General features: G+C 43.9%; 1 protein-coding gene across 3 annotated transcripts in view; it reads right to left on the minus strand.

Moving 5' to 3' along the window:
* Positions 1-19,451, minus strand: part of LOC137436907 (ribosomal protein S6 kinase alpha-5) — a gene marked incomplete at its 5' end in the record, with an annotated part of 54,194 nt that extends 34,743 nt beyond the window's left edge. For all 3 annotated transcript variants that reach the window (XM_078768893.1, XM_078768894.1, XM_078768892.1), the window contains 3 exon segments: positions 622-772; positions 10,167-10,270; positions 19,368-19,451. In XM_078768893.1, coding sequence (XP_078625019.1) covers positions 622-772; positions 10,167-10,270; positions 19,368-19,451 — 339 coding nt within the window.
* Between the last annotated feature and the right edge of the window lie 712 nt (positions 19,452-20,163).

Consider the following 20,163-nt stretch of genomic DNA (forward strand, 5'->3'; position numbering starts at 1 on the left):
TAACGCATTAAATGTGTGTTTCCCAATCATGCTGTTCATCTTTTACGAGTGAGATAAATGCGCGTTTTTCAATCGGCCAGTTACTGGATTTTGTCACAGGTGCGGTCATTCTTGTTTTGGTATGTTCCCATCTGATTAAACTCAATAGTATATTTTAAAGTGGGTGAAAGCAGAAATATAGCAACTGCTAGAAAAATGCTGTGGCTGACTAGACTGTCAAGGCCTATAAACACATTACACATGGAGGAGAGAACATCTGGTGAAAGGGCACATTTTCATGATTTTTCAATATACGTGCAGAGACCCTTTATGGTTATAAGGATACTGACCCCTTATACCAGTATAAATGTCATAGCAAGTGCCCTGGTCACCACACAATCTGGATTTGGAATTAGAGCAGCTTGAAGAAAGCCTGTTGCATACAGACACAATCTTCACTCAGACAAACAGCATAATTGTGTTCGGCAAGTACTGGCTGCGCCAATTGAGAGCACCCTTGTGATCAGAGAAACCTCGAACATGAAAGACCCTCAATACAATGATCACATAGGTGGGTCATCACACACTACATTCACACATAGGTAGGAACGTGCTCTCCACCTGACATTTGCAATGAGATACCTGGAAGAAGGCATGCTTTTTTATTTCATCCATGCCATCATGTCCAGAACCCAAACGTTTCTTTGGGTCCTTCACGATCAGCCTTTCCATTAGGTCACGTGCAGTCGTGCTGATCTCAGGAGGGAACGGGGGATTGCTCCGCAAAATTCTTCTACAGGAACAATACAAGGTCAGACGATAGGCTTTATTCCTGGTTTGCGGTATAAATGTATCCTTACTGTCAAAATAGCTTAGCAATGAGAACGAATGGTCAGAGATGGATCTCATATCGGACAAAGTCAAAATTGTGTTGGAAAAAATGTCAGAGTGTAGTTGTTGTGCAGGCAGCAGATCCTACATCATGGATGGTTCATGATCCTACATCACACAGTCAGATGTTCATACTTCATGTGTGAACAACAATCTTCAGCTATGAATATCAACAATAACTGCACCAATGTTATTCAACATCCAGTTTCAAACACTCGCGTGTGACTCCTGTCTTTATCGGTTGTGCATTCCCATAATTACTGTATTTCCAATCCTGTAGATCATTGTTTTTGAATTTTGTTAAAGTGTAAGGAGTGTGCAAGACTACGCAATTTATGATAATACTGTACTGTCTGTAGCCGATGAACACCAGCCTTGGACGGTCTTTAATTCCGAGGTGACTGCACGAAAATGGCGGGTGTTTTTGGCACGCGCGGTTCTGAAGGAAACGGAGTGCTTACCTGGACAAAGCACACTGGTTTAATCCGGGACCAACAATGAATAAACGAACAAAACAAATGAAAAATGCAACAATAAAGATTTAATAAAAATAAAACACAGAATAAAAATGAAAGGTGAGGTAAACTAAAATTCTCTACTTTGAGGTACCTCACACATACAGACTCAAATACAGACAAAGGGGAACAAATAATAAAATAAAATGAAATTCCTTTAGCTGGTCGGCACTCAGCTTTGGCGTCCCAAAGAGCACTTTGGTGAGCTTGGCGGCCAATGAAACTGGTGAGGTCGGTTGACGAAAAGACCGCGCATGGAAGCGCCCCAAAATGTCTCCCTCTCAATTCCTGGCCAGAAAGCACAATGCGGTCCCCAGCTTCCCCCAAGGAGCACCACAGACAAACAACACTTCCTCCTCTAACTTTGCAACAGTTCCCACAAAAGCTCCAAATGCTCTCCTCACAAGCACACACCTCACAAGCGCACACACAAGCGCACGCACACAGCCCGAATCGACCAAACTACCCGAGAGAGAAGCGCGACTCTTTGTCCAACCATCGTTTCTCACTAGAACCTTCTGCATGACGTCACCTGGACCAATGGCCGAGTTCCACCGAATCACCCCATATCTCCTTGACCAATCACAAAACTCGGGGTGTGGCCTACTGGCTTTGCTCTTCCACACCCCTCGTACCACTCTGCGGATGTGGCCTTTTTCCATATTAGGTTGGTGGGGTGGGGTTTACTTGCCGAACGGCTCTGCCTTGCTTACAGGGAACGGTTGTTGTTTAAACGTAGGCTTTTATGGCCGGCCTTGTTGTAGTTGTAAAACCGGAGGGAAAAGCCACAGGGGGCAATCACATACTGGGGAAAAACTAACCTTAATCCCTAACGAGGTACCTCCGCCACCAAAGGTGGGTGGAGGTTATGTTTTCACCCCTGTCTGTCTGTCTGTTTGTTTGTGAACAAAATATCTCAGAAAGTTGTGCACGGATTCAGACGAAAATTGGCAGAGATGTAGCGTATGTGACAAGGACGAAACAATTCGATTTTGGTGAAGATCCGGATTCAGCTACTATAATTTTTTAAGTGATTCTTCACCATTGGGAGATAGGGCGAAAAACGATACGTAGCAGGATATCTCATAAAGTTGTGGACGGATTTGGACGAAACTTGGTGGACCGGTTGGGTGTCTGACAAGGACGAATCAATTCGATTTTGGTGAAGATCTGAATATGGATTCGGACATGAGAATTATTTACTTTTTAAAGTGATTCTTCACCATTGAGAGATGGGGCCAAAAACGATACATAGCAGGATATCTCAAAACGTTATGGACGGATTTGGACGAAACTTGGTGGACAGGTTGTGTGTGAGACAAGAAAGAATCTATTCAATTTTGGTGAAGATCTGGATCCGGATCAGGCTAGTGGAATTTTAAAAGTGATTCTTCAACATAAATGATATGGCCAACCAGGCAGAGGTTTGCTCTCTACTGAGTGCCGTTCTGAGTTAACACAACTTCACCCCCCCCCCCCCCATATCAAGACACAAACAAACTTAAGCTCCAGTTTCCCTACTTAAATACATCGAAATATCTCCTACTCGTCCAAGGTGCATGCTATAATTATACATTCCTATCTTTACTATGGGATTCCATCATCTACCCTCACAAACGTAACAATATATTAATGGCAATTCCTGCAGAATTTGTGCATTAAAGACCAAATAAACCTTTTGATGAGGCAACCTCTGCTGTCTGAAACAAAGTATTCCGTATTTGGGAATTCAATTGAACATTGAATACCACTAAACAAGAATACTACTCCAGTATATGAAATAAGGCAATGTTATATGTGTATGTATGTTTGTATGTTTGTATGTATATATGTATGTATGAATTTTTTTTTGTATATCAAGTCGAGGCTCGTGTAAGAGCTAACGCATATAACATATAATGAAGGGCGCAGGAGACAAGAGGGGGAGAGAGAGGGAAGCACAACAACAATAGAGAACAGGGACATCGGGAGATCTGTGGAAGGGAGCGGGCTGGGGCAGGGTACACGGTATAAACAAATGGACACTACTCGGACTTTCAGGAAAGAAAACGTAATTTAAAAAAGGTGGATTTGGGGTGTATTAACGAGGGTAGGAAAGATCATGGTTTTGGATGGGGGAAGATAGAGATGGTGGCGGACAGCTGTTTTGAAGACCTGGAGGGAAGAGTGGGATTGAAGAGAGTGTGGGAGTTTGTTCCGGAGGTGCGGAAAAGGAGGAATGAAAGAGTAAAGGTGAGCATAGAGTCTTGATTTTGGCAGTTTCACCAGAAGAGGGTTGCTGACAGATCTTGCGCATTCTGCAAGAATATTTGGGGGACAGAGCATAGACAGAACAGGGGGAGCTCGGCCGGAGAGGAGTCAGTAGAAGACAAAAAGACCACTAACCTGCCTGCCGTGAGAAAGTGAAAGGCCCTCAGAATCAGCTTCATCGCAGGAGATACCAATGATATTAATCGAGGAGGACCGTTGCATGCTGCGGTTTAGAGACAGACTGAGCACAAGTCATCAAGGAGGTCTTGTGGGGGCGGGGTTAGCCCTCGGGAGAGCTGAGATGCGCCAATCAACAGGCGTAGTTACATGAAGGGACCTTTTGGCTAATTAAGTGTGAGTCGGTAAGTGTTAAGACTAGGATGGTAGCGCCTGCAATGAACCTTGTGGGAGCTACGGTTCCGGGACGGGGCTGTGACTTCAGAGCCGGGGGTACAAAAGAGTTGGAGCGGCGGACATCTTCCCCCTTCTCGTTCTGGATGCCATATTGGACGATTGTGTGCCGACATCTTCTCCCCCCCTTCTGATTTGGACACCATCATGAGCGGCCGTGTTGGGAGATATTGCTAATGGTCATGAGGAGGACGAGTCACCGACTGGGAACCATGGGTTTCCAAGCGGGAACGGTGAGTGGACATGCGTGGCCCGTTCGATTCGCGCGCGAGGCCCGGAGTGAAAAGACACGCAGTGAGGCCTAACCCGCGCGAACGAGCGCACTTTCCTGCCAAAGACTGAGACGATCTTTCGCGATTCCTAGCGAGACACACCAGCCAAGTTGAGCTAAGTCCCCACAATAAATCACAGACATTTATTTTCGTTCTTTTATATTTCCCTTTATCTGTGTGCAAGTGCATTCCAGTGGATTGGGAACTGAGTACCCTCGTCCCTCTATACAAGGGGAAAGGTGACCCTCTGGAGTGTGGCTCGTACCGAGCGATAAAGTTATTGGAGCATGGAATGAAGGTATTGGAAAGGGTGTTGGAGAGGAGGATAAGGAAGAAAGTGAAGATCGACGAAATGCAGTTTGGATTCATGCCAGGAAGAGGAACGACAGACGCGCTTTTCATTGTGAGGCAGTTGCAGGAGAAGTACATGGAGAAGAGGAAGAAGTTGTTTCTTGGGTTTGTTGATCTGGAGAAAGCATTCGATAGGGTACCACGCAAAGTATTGACATGGGCATTGAGGAAGTTAGGAGTGGAGGAATGGTTGATCAGAGTAGTGATGGCAATGTACAAAAGAGCGCGCACAGCTGTAAGGACGAAGGACGGGAACAGTGGTGAGTTTGAGGTGAAGGTGGGAGTGCATCAGGGGTCGGTACTAAGTCCATTACTATTTGTAGCTGTGATGGAGGTGCTGGCTCAGAACGTAAAGGAGGGTTTACCGTGGGAGTTGTTGTATGCAGATGATCTGGTGTTGATTGCGGAAAGTATGGATGGACTGAAGGAAAAGATGACCATGCGGAAGGAATGTATGGAGACAAAAGGTCTGAAGGTGAATATCGGAAAGACGAAGGTGATGGCAAGTGGTAAAGCATGTGGTGAGGTGGAAAGAACTGGGAAGTGGCCCTGTGCTGTGTGTAGGAAGGGTGGTGGAGTGAACTCCATTCAATGTACAATGTGCGCTGAGTGGGTTCATCAAAAATGTAGTGGTCTGAGAGGGTCATTAACCAGTGTGGCAGCTACATTCAAATGTAAGGTGTGCACAGAGGGAGCTGCAGATGGAGGAAATGTTGAGTTGGATCTTGGAGATGGCGTGAAGCTGGAAGGTGTGAAAACATTTTGCTACCTCGGAGACATGCTGAATGGAGAAGGTGGATCAGACTCGGCAACGGTTGCTCGAGTGAGATGTGCATGGAAGAAGTTTCGGGAACTGGGTGGCGTGCTGATGATGAGGGGAGTGTCGTTGAAGCTGAAGGGAAAGGTGTATGCTGCATGTGTGAGAAGTGTTATGATTTATGGGAGGGAGACATGGGTAATAAACGTAGAGCAGCAACGAAGGTTGGAAAGGGTGGAAATGCGAATGGTTCGGTGGATGTGTGGAGTATCGTTGAGAGAGAGGAAGACAAATGATGAATTGCGAAAGATGATGGGAATAGAGCCTGTGATTGATGCTGTGAAGAGGAACAGGTTGAGATGGTTTGGTCATGTGTTGAGGAAGGATGAAAGTGACTGGTTGAGAAGAGTGATGGAAATGAATGTAGAAGGAAGCAGAGGACGGGGAAGACCGAAAAAGACTTGGCTAAAGATGGTGGAAGAAGAAATGCGGGCAAGGGGGTTAACAAGGAGAGATGCAGAAAATAGGGCAAAATGGAGAAGATTGTCATGGGGACCGCAAGGCTAACCCCCGCTCTAGCAGGGAAAATGGCCTTTAAAATGCATGTTGTTGTTGTTGTGTGCAAGTCCCAAGTCATTGAGTACCAGTTCACTGGTAATTCCCTGTTTGTCGTTAAAGGCGGCAAAAAGGGTTGGCGTCAGGAAGGGCATCCGGCCGTAAAACATTGCTTCAAAAAGGGGACCAAAAAAACAACAACAACCACGGTTCCCGAAAAAGGCCAACCCCCGCAAATGGGCTCTAAACGGTGGGTTTTTTTTTGTGTGCAAGTCCCTGGTGTTGGGCTAGCAGCTAGGGTGCCAGCTTAGGATCCTAGGATCCTGGGTTCGAATCCCGGTCGATCGCTGAATTAACGCCAGGGGGGTTGACTCAGCCTGTCATCCTTCCGAGGTCGGCTAATTGAGTACCAGTTCACTGGTAATTCCCTGCTTGTCGTAAAAGGCGACAAAAATGGTTGGCGGCAGGAAGGGCATCCAGCCGTAAAACATTGCTTCAAAAAGGGGACCTAAAAACAACAACAACCACGGTCCCCGAAAAAGGCCAACCCCCGCTTGCGGGGAAAAATGGCCTCTAAAGGTGGTTTTTTGTGTGCAAGTCTGTATGGAGGGTCCCTCAATTTAGGAATGTAGTTTTATCGTGCATTTCTATGTTACCAGCATTTTCTTTAATAAACCTGTTTATTTTTGTACATATTAAACTAGTGTTGTTTGAGTTAATTTATTGCAGGTTCGAGCACATCGGGGGATCCGTGAAGGTAAGCTCCTCGACATCCTCCTCCCTCCCCGCCATTCGCCCCCCCCCCCCCCACGTGTATTAAATCTGCCATTGAACTGAATGCCTCGGAGTTAAAGCTGGTTCGGCAATCCGTTTGCTTGGACGATTTTAATAGCGAGAAATGCGACAATAAATAAATAAATAAATAAATAAATAAATAAATAAGCAAGTAAGTATATATATATATATATATATATATATATATATATATATATATATATATATATATATATATATATATATATATATATATATACATACATACATACATACATACATACATACATACATACATACATACATACAATAACCGAGAAAGACTTGGCTAAAGATGGTAGAAGAAGAAATGCAGGCAAGGGGGTTAACAAGGGGAGATGCAGAAAATAGGGCAAAATGGAGAAGATTGTCATGGGGACCGCAAGGCTAACCCCCGCTCTAGCAGGGAAAATGGCCTTAAAATGCATGTTGTTGGTGTGTGTGTGTGTGTGCGTGTGTGTGTGTGTGTGTGTGTGTGTGTGTGTGTGTGTGTGTGTGTGTGTGTGTATGTGTGTGTAATGCTAGTCACGACAATTGCAGATGAGTGAAGAGTTATTTTCCTTTTAGCCACATGCCTTTTAGCTTAAACAGTCTGATTGGATTTTCTGGGCAGAGCTATCTGGGTGGTTTGTTGCAGACCCTTTTTCTCGCTGCGACTGGCTTGATGGCTTGATGCACAGCTTATGGTGCCCTGCGAAGCTTAAAGCACCCAGCAATGTTTACATCGTACTGTGAATCTAATCCTGTGTTGCAAAGTGACAATGTGTTGCGAAGTGACAAAGTGTTGCAAGGTTCAGATCGAACCATGAATGAGGTCATCGGCTTGGAGAGGCATGCTCTGCGAGCTAAGCCCTGTTATGTATACAAGCGCTTTCCGTTGAGACAAGAGTACTAAAAGTCGTTCTTACTGTACATCTCTTTATGTAGCGAAATGAATGAGTGAAATGGTTGTTTTGTTATATGTTCTCATGTAACCGCATTGCATGCCTTGTATCAACGCTGTTCCCCAAATATTCCTGCAGGAAGCAAAAGATATGTCAGTCACCCTCTTCTGGTGAAACTGCCAAAATCAAGACTCTCTGCTCACCTTCACTCTTTCGTTCCATTTTTTTCCCCAACTCTGGAACTCCCACACTGTCTTCAATCCCACTCTTTACTCCAGGTATTCAAAACAGCTGTTCACCACCATCTCTAATCTTCCCCCATCCAAAACCTTGATATTTTATACCCCGGTTAATGCACCCCAAATCCATCTTTTTCAACTTCCATTTTCTTTCCTGACCGTCCTAGTAGTGTCCATTTGTTTATACCGTGTACCCCCCACCCCAACCCTCTCCCTTCCATAGATCTCCCGATGTCCCTGTCCTCTATTGTTGATTTGCTCCCCACTCTCTCCTCCTCTTGTCTCCCGCTCCCTTTATTATATTGTTGTGGTTTTGAGATTGTAAATATGACGTCATTAAAGGTTAAAGGTTTGCCCCCCATAGTTAGTCCACAAACAACACGTCGGCCCACTTAGAGTATTAGTTATGTCATAGTATGTGTAAGAGTAGGCCATTTCCCTAGTAATATCTGCGTTGTGTAAAGAAATGAGCTTAGGTCCCTTTCATCTTTGCGCCACCCCCCAATTACATCAGTGGGCATAATTGATCCCGCGCCCCATTTGGCATCCCTCAAGTTTGTTATGCTTTGGCTACCCGCAATTTGTTACACTTTGGCTGCCAGCAGCGTTCGCTGCCCTTTGTTGGCTCAAAACTACCAAGTGACACGAGGTAGGCCTGCGAAGAGGGAGGAGCGCGGGGTCGTGGTGTGGCAGAGTCGAGGAGCACGTCAGAGGCGGTGACGGGTAGGAGCAACAGCCAACCAGGGCTCGGAGGGCATGGCGTGATAGGGCGTGGTGAAGAACGTCTGGTAAGTTCCAGAGAGTTCGCTGGGCAGGGCTATATAAGCCTTCGCAAAAGCCCTTAAACAGGACTTATGAGGAGGACTCGCAAAGGACTAAAGCCAAGCATTGGTATTGATGAGGATTGGTTGTTGGAGAACTCACGAGGACGCGCGTGCACACGACAGTATCGAGGACTTGGAAGCGCATTGTTCGCGTTTATTGAACTATTACATACGCAGCCATGCGAGTGATTAACCGCCAAAGCCAGCCCTACCGTTCGCCCTGTAATAATCCCGTGCGCGCCAACGACACGCGGAGAGCTCCTGGCCGCTGTATTCATCTTCTTCGCGGTGCGAGTTGGGGACCGGAGAGCGAGCTGCCTTGACGCCATCCCTGGATTTGCTGACTTGGTCAACTGCAAACCCCGTGTGAGTGTGTCTGAGTGTGAACGGGCCCGTTTGTCCAGGGATAAGTTAAGACTGTGATTAAGACTGCACTGTGTTTTCTTCTTCTGATTATTGTACAAAGTGTAAATAAACCTTGTTATTCCTTTTCTTCCAAATTCGACCGTTTACGTGATTTCCTCCATTGGGTAAGCGTGGCACGATTAATAACCGCTTGGATCGGGTTTAGTCATTGATAACGGCTCGGGTCACAGGTTCGCTACCGCTCGGCGTATCCACCAACACCTGTGATTCGGGCGGGGCTTATTTCCTCGTTTCTGGGTGGCGCGAGTACTTCGGTATTAGTGATTAGTCCTACGACCCTACTTCGCGCTGTCTGGGAGGGACGTCATAGGCCCCGGGTCCCGTCGGCTAGTCAAAGACAAGGGGACTAATCCCCCCTTGGTAAGGGGAAAAGCCGGCGCTGAGATCCGCAACAATATGTTCTGTTCTATGTGTTAGCTCTTACACGAGCCTCGACTTGGTATACAAAAAGGCCATTGAATCCTTTTGTACATTCTTTCTTTTGAAGTACAGTTTCATGGAGCCATATCCAGAGTCTTTGGGAGCTTTTCACAGCTTTGGATTACCAATAAACAGCCTAAGGCTTGTGTATAAACACAACTCCTCGTTTGTTTCTGTGTCCGACATCCTTCGAAAAGGTGATACTACCACTGTGAAAACCCTAATTGCAGATTTCTGCCACTATATGTGTGTGTGTGTGTATGTATGTATGTATGTATGTATGTATGTATGTATGTATGTATGTATGTAGGAATGTAAGTATATCTGAAAATCACAGAAGAAAAGTCTTGGTCAGGTCATGGGCACAAATAACAAGGAGAGATAGGGGGAGGTTGTCTTTCCAATACTCCCCAAGGGAGCAGGTGTTTCTATTATGCAAAACTTGAGAAATATTACAGAACAATTTATTGTTACATTCAAAACCGTCAAGGTACTTCACCAAAATCACTCAATAAAAGTCGTTTTCACAAGATGGTCTCGACATAGAGTTAAGCGGGATGTCCTGTTCTCAAAGCTTACCGTGATATCTCAGCCTGGTTATTCTTCTCTCCTTCAACTGTGAAAGGTGAAGCTCCAGTTAGCAGCTCGTACATAAGAACTCCCAAGCTCCACCAATCGACAGCCTGCAGCCGATCATTATAACACACGATTAACTGCCACATATAATTAACAAAAGGGGTGAACATCTGAAAATGACACTCACACAGATTCCATGTTGAGAGGTTACAGTAATGAGAAAACAGATAACAAACTAGAACGGCACTCAGTAGAGAGAATACCACCGTCTGGTTGACCATATCACTCAATGGTGAAGAATCACTTTAAAAAGTCTGCTAGCCGGATCCGGATCTTCACAAAAATTGAATCGATTCTTCCTTGTCACACACACAACCTGTCCAACAAGTTTAGTCCAAATCCATCCATAACTTTTTGAGATATCCTGCTATGTATAGTTTTTGGCCCTACCTCCCAATAGTGAAGAATCACTTTTAAAATGAAATAATTCTCATATCCAAATCCATATTCACATCTTCACCAAAATCGAATCGAATCGTCCTTGTCAGACACCCAACCGGTCCACCAAGTTTCGGCCAAATCCGTCCACAACTTTTTGAGATATCCTGCTATATATCGTTTTTGTCCCTATCATCCAACGGTGAAGAATCACTTGAAAAATTTTAGTAGACGGATCCGAATCCGGATCTTCACGAAAATCTAATCATTGCGTCATTGTCACATGTGCTACATCTCTGCCAAATTTCGTCCGAATCCGTCCACAACTTTTTGAGATATCCTGCTATATATCGTTTTGGTCCCGATCATCCAATGGTGAAGAATCACTTGAAAATTTTTAGTGGATGGATCCGAATCCGGATCTTCACCAAAATCTAAACATTGCGTCCTTGTCACATACGCTACATCTCTGCCAAATTTCGTCCGAATCCGTCCACAACTTTTTGAGATATTTTGTTCACAAACAAACGGACAAACAGACAGACAGGGGTGAAAACATAACCTCCATCCACCTTTGGTGGCGGAGATAATAAACACAAGCCAAATGGTCATGCAATATGGGACTTTGTAGATGATGTAATCTGCCCCAGAATGCTTGACATGCTTGCGCAGAACCCATTATCAGCAATGTTGTTGATCAGGGCATGTTTCCATATTTCCAAAAGAGAAGGTTTGTTATCCAAAATGACTCAAAAAGCTTCTAAAAGAAACCAAAAATACTTGGAAAAGTACCTGAGAGAAAAGGATGTACCTCTGCACAACGAAGGAGTTGCAGAGCTTTCTCAGATCGCCTGATTAGTCTAGTAGGAAGACTAGGTCCCTCTGCACCCCCCGGAGATATACTTCTAATCAGTGTTTCTAGATTGGAAAAAATGTGTAGAAAATGACTAGCTATGGCCCCAAGCTGAAAAAATGTCCCACATACCATTTTTATGCAAATTACTGCTGCAAATTTTATGCAAAATTATGCAAATTTTATGCAAATTTTTGATGAGGAGTAGAGTTGAGGGGTCTTTGAGGGCTTCATCGAGGTGCTCTCGGTTGCAAGACTGGGTCATTCTGAGAAGCACAGCAGGGTCAGAGATCATGATGTTCTCCTCCTCAGTGAATCTCTCCATCAACAGCCTCTCCATTGCCTCACACACTGTTTTGAGGCAAAAGAGGGACTTTGCGTAGGCCTTTCCACTGAGAACACCTTTGAGAGATCCACTTGTTACTAGTTGTGCCTCAAAGAGAATCTCTGCATATCCAGAACCACGCATCTTGTGTCCAGTGAGCATCCCGATGTAGTTCATGGATGTGTGGAAGGGTCCAATCGTTACTACATGACTAGCAAATTCATTTGGCCAGCGCCAGATGATGGGAAGGGCTTTCATGCAGACACCCAGATCAAATGTATTCAGGACCCATCTCTGACCCACCTCAGCAGTTGCTGCCTCGGAACGCTTCAGTAGCTCACGAACAACTGCGTTGTCTGTGATCGGTTGGTGGATAGGCGTGCAGTAGTCGACTGTTGATTTGCTGGGTGGGGGAGAACCAGTTGCAGAGGTGAAACCCCCTAGCCCAGGCACAGGCTGCAGGCCATTGCCATGCCATGCAGGCACCAGGCACAGACCGATCACAGACAACGCAGTTGTTCGTGAGCTACTGAAGCGTTCCGAGGCAGCAACTGCTGAGGTGGGTCAGAGATGGGTCCTGAATACATTTGATCTGGGTGTCTGCATGAAAGCCCTTCCCATCATCTGGCGCTGGCCAAATGAATTTGCTAGTCATGTAGTAACGATTGGACCCTTCCACACATCCATGAACTACATCGGGATGCTCACTGGACACAAGATGCGTGGTTCTGGATATGCAGAGATTCTCTTTGAGGCACAACTAGTAACAAGTGGATCTCTCAAAGGTGTTCTCAGTGGAAAGGCCTACGCAAAGTCCCTCTTTTGCCTCAAAACAGTGTGTGAGGCAATGGAGAGGCTGTTGATGGAGAGATTCACTGAGGAGAACATCATGATCTCTGACCCTGCTGTGCTTCTCAGAATGACCCAGTCTTGCAACCGAGAGCACCTCGATGAAGCCCTCAAAGACCCCTCAACTCTACTCCTCATCAAAAATTTGCATAAAATTTGCATAATTTTGCATAAAATTTGCAGCAGTAATTTGCATAAAAATGGTATGTGGGACATTTTTTCAGCTTGGGGCCATAGCTAGTCATTTTCTACACATTTTTTCCAATCTAGAAACACTGATTAGAAGTATATCTCCGGGGGGTGCAGGGGGACCTAGTCTTCCTACTAGACTAGATGGGCTGGGTGCTTTTTGACAGTGACATATCTGGGGCTTATGAATGCACTAAGTTTAAAATCAACTTTTAAAATGATGATATATACTGTTAATATACCGTAATAATACCTCCTGACTTTAATGGAGAGCATCATCCACTGACCATGTCTCACTTGGCAAACACTGCAGAATCCGCAAGAAACAAACGTGTCTGCCACACACACATTTGTTTCCGCTTAACACGCCTCCAGGTCAGAGGTGACGCTATAGTCTGCACATTAATTTCAGATGTAGCTAATGATAGAGAAAGCCAAAAGAGGTGGGATATATAATGAGCTTTTAAAAATTGTTGATGTTGGTGTGGAATTGATCCTTAGGGGATAAATAATCTTTAATTTAGTGCCAGTTATTTTTTTAAGTATATGTTTACTTTAGCGTATTGTACTCCGTGTGAATAGATATGCACTACATGTGGACTAGATAGATAGGACTAGATAGATAAGCTAGTGTTATTTTCACACCCATGTTTCCGCCTCATTCCATGTATTTTTCCCTTTATTTCGCCTACCCATACACACAAGAACTCTTCCCGGCCTGAGCGAGCCGTTAACCACTCTCATTCCGTTTCCTCCTTGGCCAAAAGCCATGTTAACATGTATAAATAATGGCTTATCATGCCGTTTTTGTGGGAGAAATGGCCACTACCATAAGTAAAATATATTATAAACTACAAACACGTTTGATTATCTTTTGAAACAGTCGCTCCTGCTGTTTAACACGAAACTGAAAGAGAGGAAACCCAGGGTGTGTTCTGTTACCAAGAAGCTAGCTAGCGCTTGCCAAGCCAGCCGTTCCTTATCAAAGGTTTCGAATGGAGTGTTTGCTTAAGAGTTTGAATGCTTAAGCCACTTGGCGAGTGCTCTACAAGAGACTTGGTAAATAAACACATCACCGATGTTCTTGAGGCCCGACCATAGATTCACTGCAATCTATATACCCCAGAGAGGAATGACCCTTCCTGCCGCTCCTATAGGGAACAGGTGTACTAGTTAATAAAATACGTTTTTTTATTTTCCTCATTTAATTGATTACCCGCACACATAAACACAGAATTCACAGCCCCCCTTAAGCTGTTCACTCACTTGGAACATCTCACTGCCCTCCTTACTTCATTCACTCACATAGAACAACTCTCAGCCCTCCTTAAGCCGTTCACTCACTTTTTTTTTTTGAGATATTTTGGATATTTTTGGATATTTGAGATATTTCACTCTTTTTTTGAGATATCGGAATATCTCACGGACCTCCTTACACAGTTCACTCACATAAAACAACTTTCAGCCCTCCTTAAGCCGTTCACTCACTCGGAACATCTCACGGACATCCTTACACAGTTCACTCACATGTAACTCATAGCCCTTCTTAACGCCATCCACTCACATGGAACAACTCACGGCCTTCTTTATACTGTTAACGTTGTGGATGGATTCGGACGAAATTTGGTTCCGGATTTGGATCCGGCTACTAGAATTTTAAAAGTGATTCTTCACCATTGGGAGATGGGGCCAAAAACGATATATAGCAGGATATCTCAAACAGTTGTGGAAGGATTTGGACGAAACTTGGTGGAGAGGTTGGATGTGTGACAAGGAAGAGTTGGTTCAATTTTGGTGAAGATCCAGATCTGGATCCAGCGAGTAGAATCTTTGAAGGGATTCTTCACCATTGAGTAAAGGGCTAAAATCGATGTATAACAGGATATCTCAAAAAGTTCTGAACGGATTTGGACGAAACATGGTGGACAGGTTGGGTGTGTGACAAGAAAGAATAGATTCAATTTTGGTGAAGATCTGGATCTAATTTGCTTATTTGTTTGTGAAGAAGATATCTCAAAAAGATTCGGACGAAATTTGGCAGAGACGTAGCGTATGTGAGAAGGACGAAATTATTAGATTTTGATGAATATCCGGATTCGGATCCGGCGACTCGAATTTTTTAAGTGATTCTTTACCATTGGGAGATAGGGCAAAAAATATATAGCATATAGGACGAAACGATATATAGCATAAAAAGCGATATATAGCACGATATCTCAAAACGTTATGGACGGATTTGAACGAAACGTTGTGGACCGGTTGGGTGTGTGACAAGGACGATTCGATTCGATTTTGGTGAAGATCTCAATATGGATTCGGATATGAGAATTATTTAATTTTTTAAGTGATTCTTCAGCAATGGGAGATAGGGCCAAAAATGATATATAGCAGGTTATCTCAAAAAGTTGTGGACAGTGATTTGGTTAAATGCGATTCTGTATTGCGATTTTCTGGTCTACTCTGGGATACAACATAAACTGTCCACCTGGCGGAGGTATGCTCTCTACTGAGTGCCATTCTAGTTCACGCTGTTTCTCTGTTTTCTGTTTGCTTACAATCACAATAATGAAACTAGAACTGCGAGCAGTGATGATAGGCTTCCAGGCAAAATTGCCACCAAACCACGTGACTGATGACGTAATCATTTTCAATAAATTTTCCTCATGGGAAGTCGATCATATTTGTAAATTTTGGTTTGGGTTGGTAAAGCGGTTCTGGAGACATCGATTTTCAATTTTTTCCCCTTAAATCCAAGATGGCCAACATACTATATGACTGATGATGCCATAGTTTGCAAATAAAAATCCTTATGCGCAGTCGATCATACGTATGAAGTTTCGGATTGATCCATTGAGTGGTTCTAGAGATATAGGTTTTCAAATCTTTTTTCCTTAAATCCAAGATGCAAATTCAACCCAAAATTCGTTCCTTCCAAGCAAGTCGTAAAACACCCAGGTCCGTCACACCTGTGTAAAATAAACTTTGCGGTTTCTGTTTGCTTCTCAGCTTCGGTCATATTCATATATTTTCTTTTCAGTCTGTATTTTGTGCAAGTAGCGCAGACATCTCTGGTTGGATATCTGAATGTGAGATTAAACTGATAACAAAACACAGAATAATAAAGCGAATAGCTCACTTGGTTGTGGTTTTTAGCAAAAAGAGCTGGTGCCTCTTCTTGACACTCAAGTCACTGGGTAGGTATTTGCGGCTTGGTGCCCAGTGGCACCCATAGTGGATGGCTCTACAGGTTAAGGTCTGGATATGCTCAGTGGAGCACACGGCTGCAGAATTTTTTCATGAAGTTCTGCACACTGAATCTGCTCAGTGATTACATTTACAAAAATGGCTCCAATAGATGGTAATGAGCAAAAAATTCCTGACAAATAAAACAGAAAATCAAAACGTAGACTACTTACCAAGTACGCTTGTAAATGTCGCTTTGCATATAGGAACTTTGTTGGGGTGAATTTCTATGAGAAGACTGAACTTCACAGTGATCGACACGTTCCACACGTTTTTGTGGCCATTTTGGTTTTGTTATCGTCATCAGATGAGGCAGGGTCTGATCCTGAACAACTTTGCCCAGCACTTCATTAAAACTAGCCTGGTTCATGGCAACATCTCCCTGACTGCATGGCATTGGCGAGCGATCAAACGAGCCATGTAGTTACACGCAACTTTTGGTACCTTCCCACCAAAAGAATGGCAAATTTGCAACACTGTTGCCCATTCATGATCGTCATTCGATTTCCTCAGTTCTTTTTTTTTAAACAACAGGGAACAGTAAAACTGCCTCATCAGGACAATCAATATAATGCATGTTTCTAGGAAGGATGCCGTGAAATGCATGCTTTCTGGCTAAACCATGGGCGCCGCCATATTGGAAAAATTGTGGGCGCTGATTGGCTGAAGGGATTGTGTCAGTTTGTGAAAAAACTGGCATGGAGCTTATGGCATTTTGGAACGAAGCAGTGTAATTACAGTGCTGTATAATGGCGTTTATGGCGATTTGAAAACAAATGGATATATGACTACTGTTAGCTACCCTTTGTGGACCTCAGGACACAGCGAGTTCACGGCAACAGGGTGTCACGGCAGAAAATAAAGACACTGGCGTGCCCTTAGTGTTATTTTAAGGGTGAAAGCAACGTTCAACAGGAAGGGTAACTTTATACGGAATACTGTATTTATTAATCCTTACTGTCTACCTTAAGCACAATAATACTAATTAAATGTAAGACTCAATGACTTTCCTAAGAATACCCAAATTAAATAAGTACAAACGTCAGACAACAATGCAGCTAAAAGCTACCTCACGACTCTTGATGTGGCAACTTATCTCAAGCAAGGACTTCGTACAGTAAACCCTAGTGGATTTGAAATGGGTGAAAGGTCAGAGGTCAGCCAAGTTGAAAGGATCTAGTCCGGAGGGTGCACACAGGATGAAGCTGACTGGACAATCATGTTTTACAAGTCCTCAGAATGTAAAGTCCTCATATCACCAAAGCATTAAAAAAACCCCGAGTCTACAGGTTAAGCATTATTACAGATGATGAAGATAGGAACTCGAAGCTGCAAAGGACAATGTGTTACTTGAAAGATGGGAGAGGTCATCTCTTCTTCCCCACCATCATCCCTCCTTCCCTACACTCCATTACATTATTTCTTCAACCCCAGGTGAGTTTCATTAATTTTATTTTGCTTCGCTGTCACCATGCCCTCCATCTTTTGTGTATACTTGCCAGAGCCATGGTGGAGAGAGGGGTATTTTCGTTAAGTAATTCATCAAGTGATCATCTTTGTATTGGCCTGTGTTTAAGCATCAGTCAGTTTTGTGCCTGTGGTTCACCAAGACCTGTTCCATTAAAATAGATTTTAATTCAAAGTGAATAAATCCCAGTAAACCAGGCTACTGGCTGCTAAAAGGATGCAAGGAAATTGCTGTGTTGTACTTCCAGCGTAAAGATATTGCCTATTTCCGATATAATGATGTCACTTCCTTTTGTGTGAAAATTATCCCTATTTGATAAGGTACAACTCCAAGGTGTCTATAATTCATATTTTTGGAGATATTGTCCACTTTCTGGATTATGACGTCAAAGGTGACCATATTGCCTTTCGGATCAGCTTCCTTTAATCAAACATTCCCATAGGGAGTCGATCATATATTTTAAGTTTCGCATTGATCGGTTAAGTGGTTTCAGAGGAAATGAATTTTAAAGGTTTTGCTTTGATCCAAAACGGCTGCCAGACCACATGACCAATGCCGTAATTGTTATCAAGTTATAATTCCTACATGAAGTCGATCACAAATTTAAAGTGTCACATTGATCAGTGAAGTGATTCAAAAGAAGATTGTTAAAAAATTTCCTGTAATCCAAAATGGCAGCCAAACGAGATCGAAATTCAAGTAACTTTGGGACCTTTAAAACTTACAATTTTTTTTTTTTCGACAACAGGCATTTTAAGGCCATTTTCCCTGCAAGAGCGGGGGTTAGCCTTGCGGTCCCCATGACAATCTTCTCCATTTTGCCCTATTTTCTGCATCTCCCTTTGTTAACCCCCTTGCACGCATTTCATCTTCGACCATCTTTAGCCAAGTCTTTCTCGGTCTTCCCCGTCCTCCACTTCCTTCCACATTCATTTCCATCACTCTTCTCAACCAGTCACTTTCATCCTTCCTCAACACATGACCAAACCATCTCAACCTGTTCCTCTTCACAGCATCAATCACAGGCTCTATTCCCATCATCTTTCGCAATTCATCATTTGTCTTCCTCTCTCTCAACGATACTCCACACATCCACCGAACCATTCGCATTTCCACCCTTTCCAGCCTTCGTTGCTGCTCTTTGTTCATTACCCATGTCTCGCTCCCATAAATCATAACACTTCTCACACATGCAGCATACACCTTTCCCTTCAGCTTCAACGACACTCCCCTCCTCATCAGCACGCCACTCAGTTCCCGAAACTTCTTCCATGCACATCTCACTCGAGCAACCGTTGCCGAGTCTGATCCACCTTCTCCATTCAGCATGTCTCCTAGGTAACAAAATGTTTTCACACATTCCAGCTTCATGCCGTCTCCAAGATCCAACTCAACATTTCCTCCATCTGCAGAACCCTCTGTGCACACCTTACACTTGAATGTAGCTGCCACACTAGTTAATGACCCTCACAGACCACGACATTTTCGATGAACCCACTCAGCGCACATTGTACATTGAATGGAATTCACTCCGACACCCTTCCTGCACACAGCACACGGCCACTTCCCAGTTCTTTCCACCTCACCACATGCTTTACCACTTGCCATTTTAAAACTTACATTGACCAACTTAAAGATGGAAGGGGAGGATGCTATGAATAAACTTGAGTTCCACCACACCAAAATATATTTTTAGCCACGTTCCATCACAATAATTCCATCATCAGTTTCGGAGAAGAAGTTGTGACTGTTTACCAATGGACTGACTGACAGACGTTGCGTCATCCCATGTATGCTCACTTGAACTATGTTCCAGATGCCCTAAAAATGTATCCATACCTTGCCATGTCCTGCATGCCCACCTTTCACAATTTCAGGTGCCATGTACTCGATGGTTCCGCAGAAGGAGAATGCCCGTTCATTCTGGAGAAATATTTACAACACTTTAAAACTGAAGCAGATGGTCCATTCGACAGTGGATTCAAGGCAATGCAGTATTTGTTACAATTGGGTTATTATCGCAAACTAGTACAATGAGATCATGGTAATTAAGATGTACACACACAATATATATATATATATATATATATATATATATATATATATATATATATACATTGTTACGGACCGCGGATTAGATGTTATATTTGCCGAGCGGAGGCTCCGCGACCGAACAGTTATTCCCCGACTAAAACCCGATTCAACCCAAACTTTGGCCGTATCGCGCCACCGCTATTCAATCGGGAAAAGACTAAGACGACAAATGCAAAGAGGAAAAGGAATAAGACGAGAAAAGGGTTGAAAATACTACTAAATTTATTTACTATTTACAGGCTCAAAATAACCAAGGAGAAGGAAAGATAATAAAATAATATACAGAAGCTTTTAGAGACACAGGGAAAATACTAGCTTATCTAACAGGCTTACTTACTACCCAGGACAGAACAAACAAAGACACTGACTCACGCGGGGAATTGCAGAGTGGATTGCTGGAAGGAGGTGTGTGGCTGGAGGGGGGAGGACGGCACGGAGCTGGCTGGAGCTTGATCCCGCACGGGACGTCGGGCTGGACCTCGACGGCCGCTGATGCCACCGAGCCTATCGTGTGCGCGGAGTCACGGGTCGGAGCTGCTTG

Source organism: Myxine glutinosa, unplaced genomic scaffold (assembly GCF_964187855.1).
Source record: "Myxine glutinosa unplaced genomic scaffold, kmMyxGlut1.1 SCAFFOLD_669, whole genome shotgun sequence".
NCBI lineage: Eukaryota > Metazoa > Chordata > Myxini > Myxiniformes > Myxinidae > Myxine > Myxine glutinosa.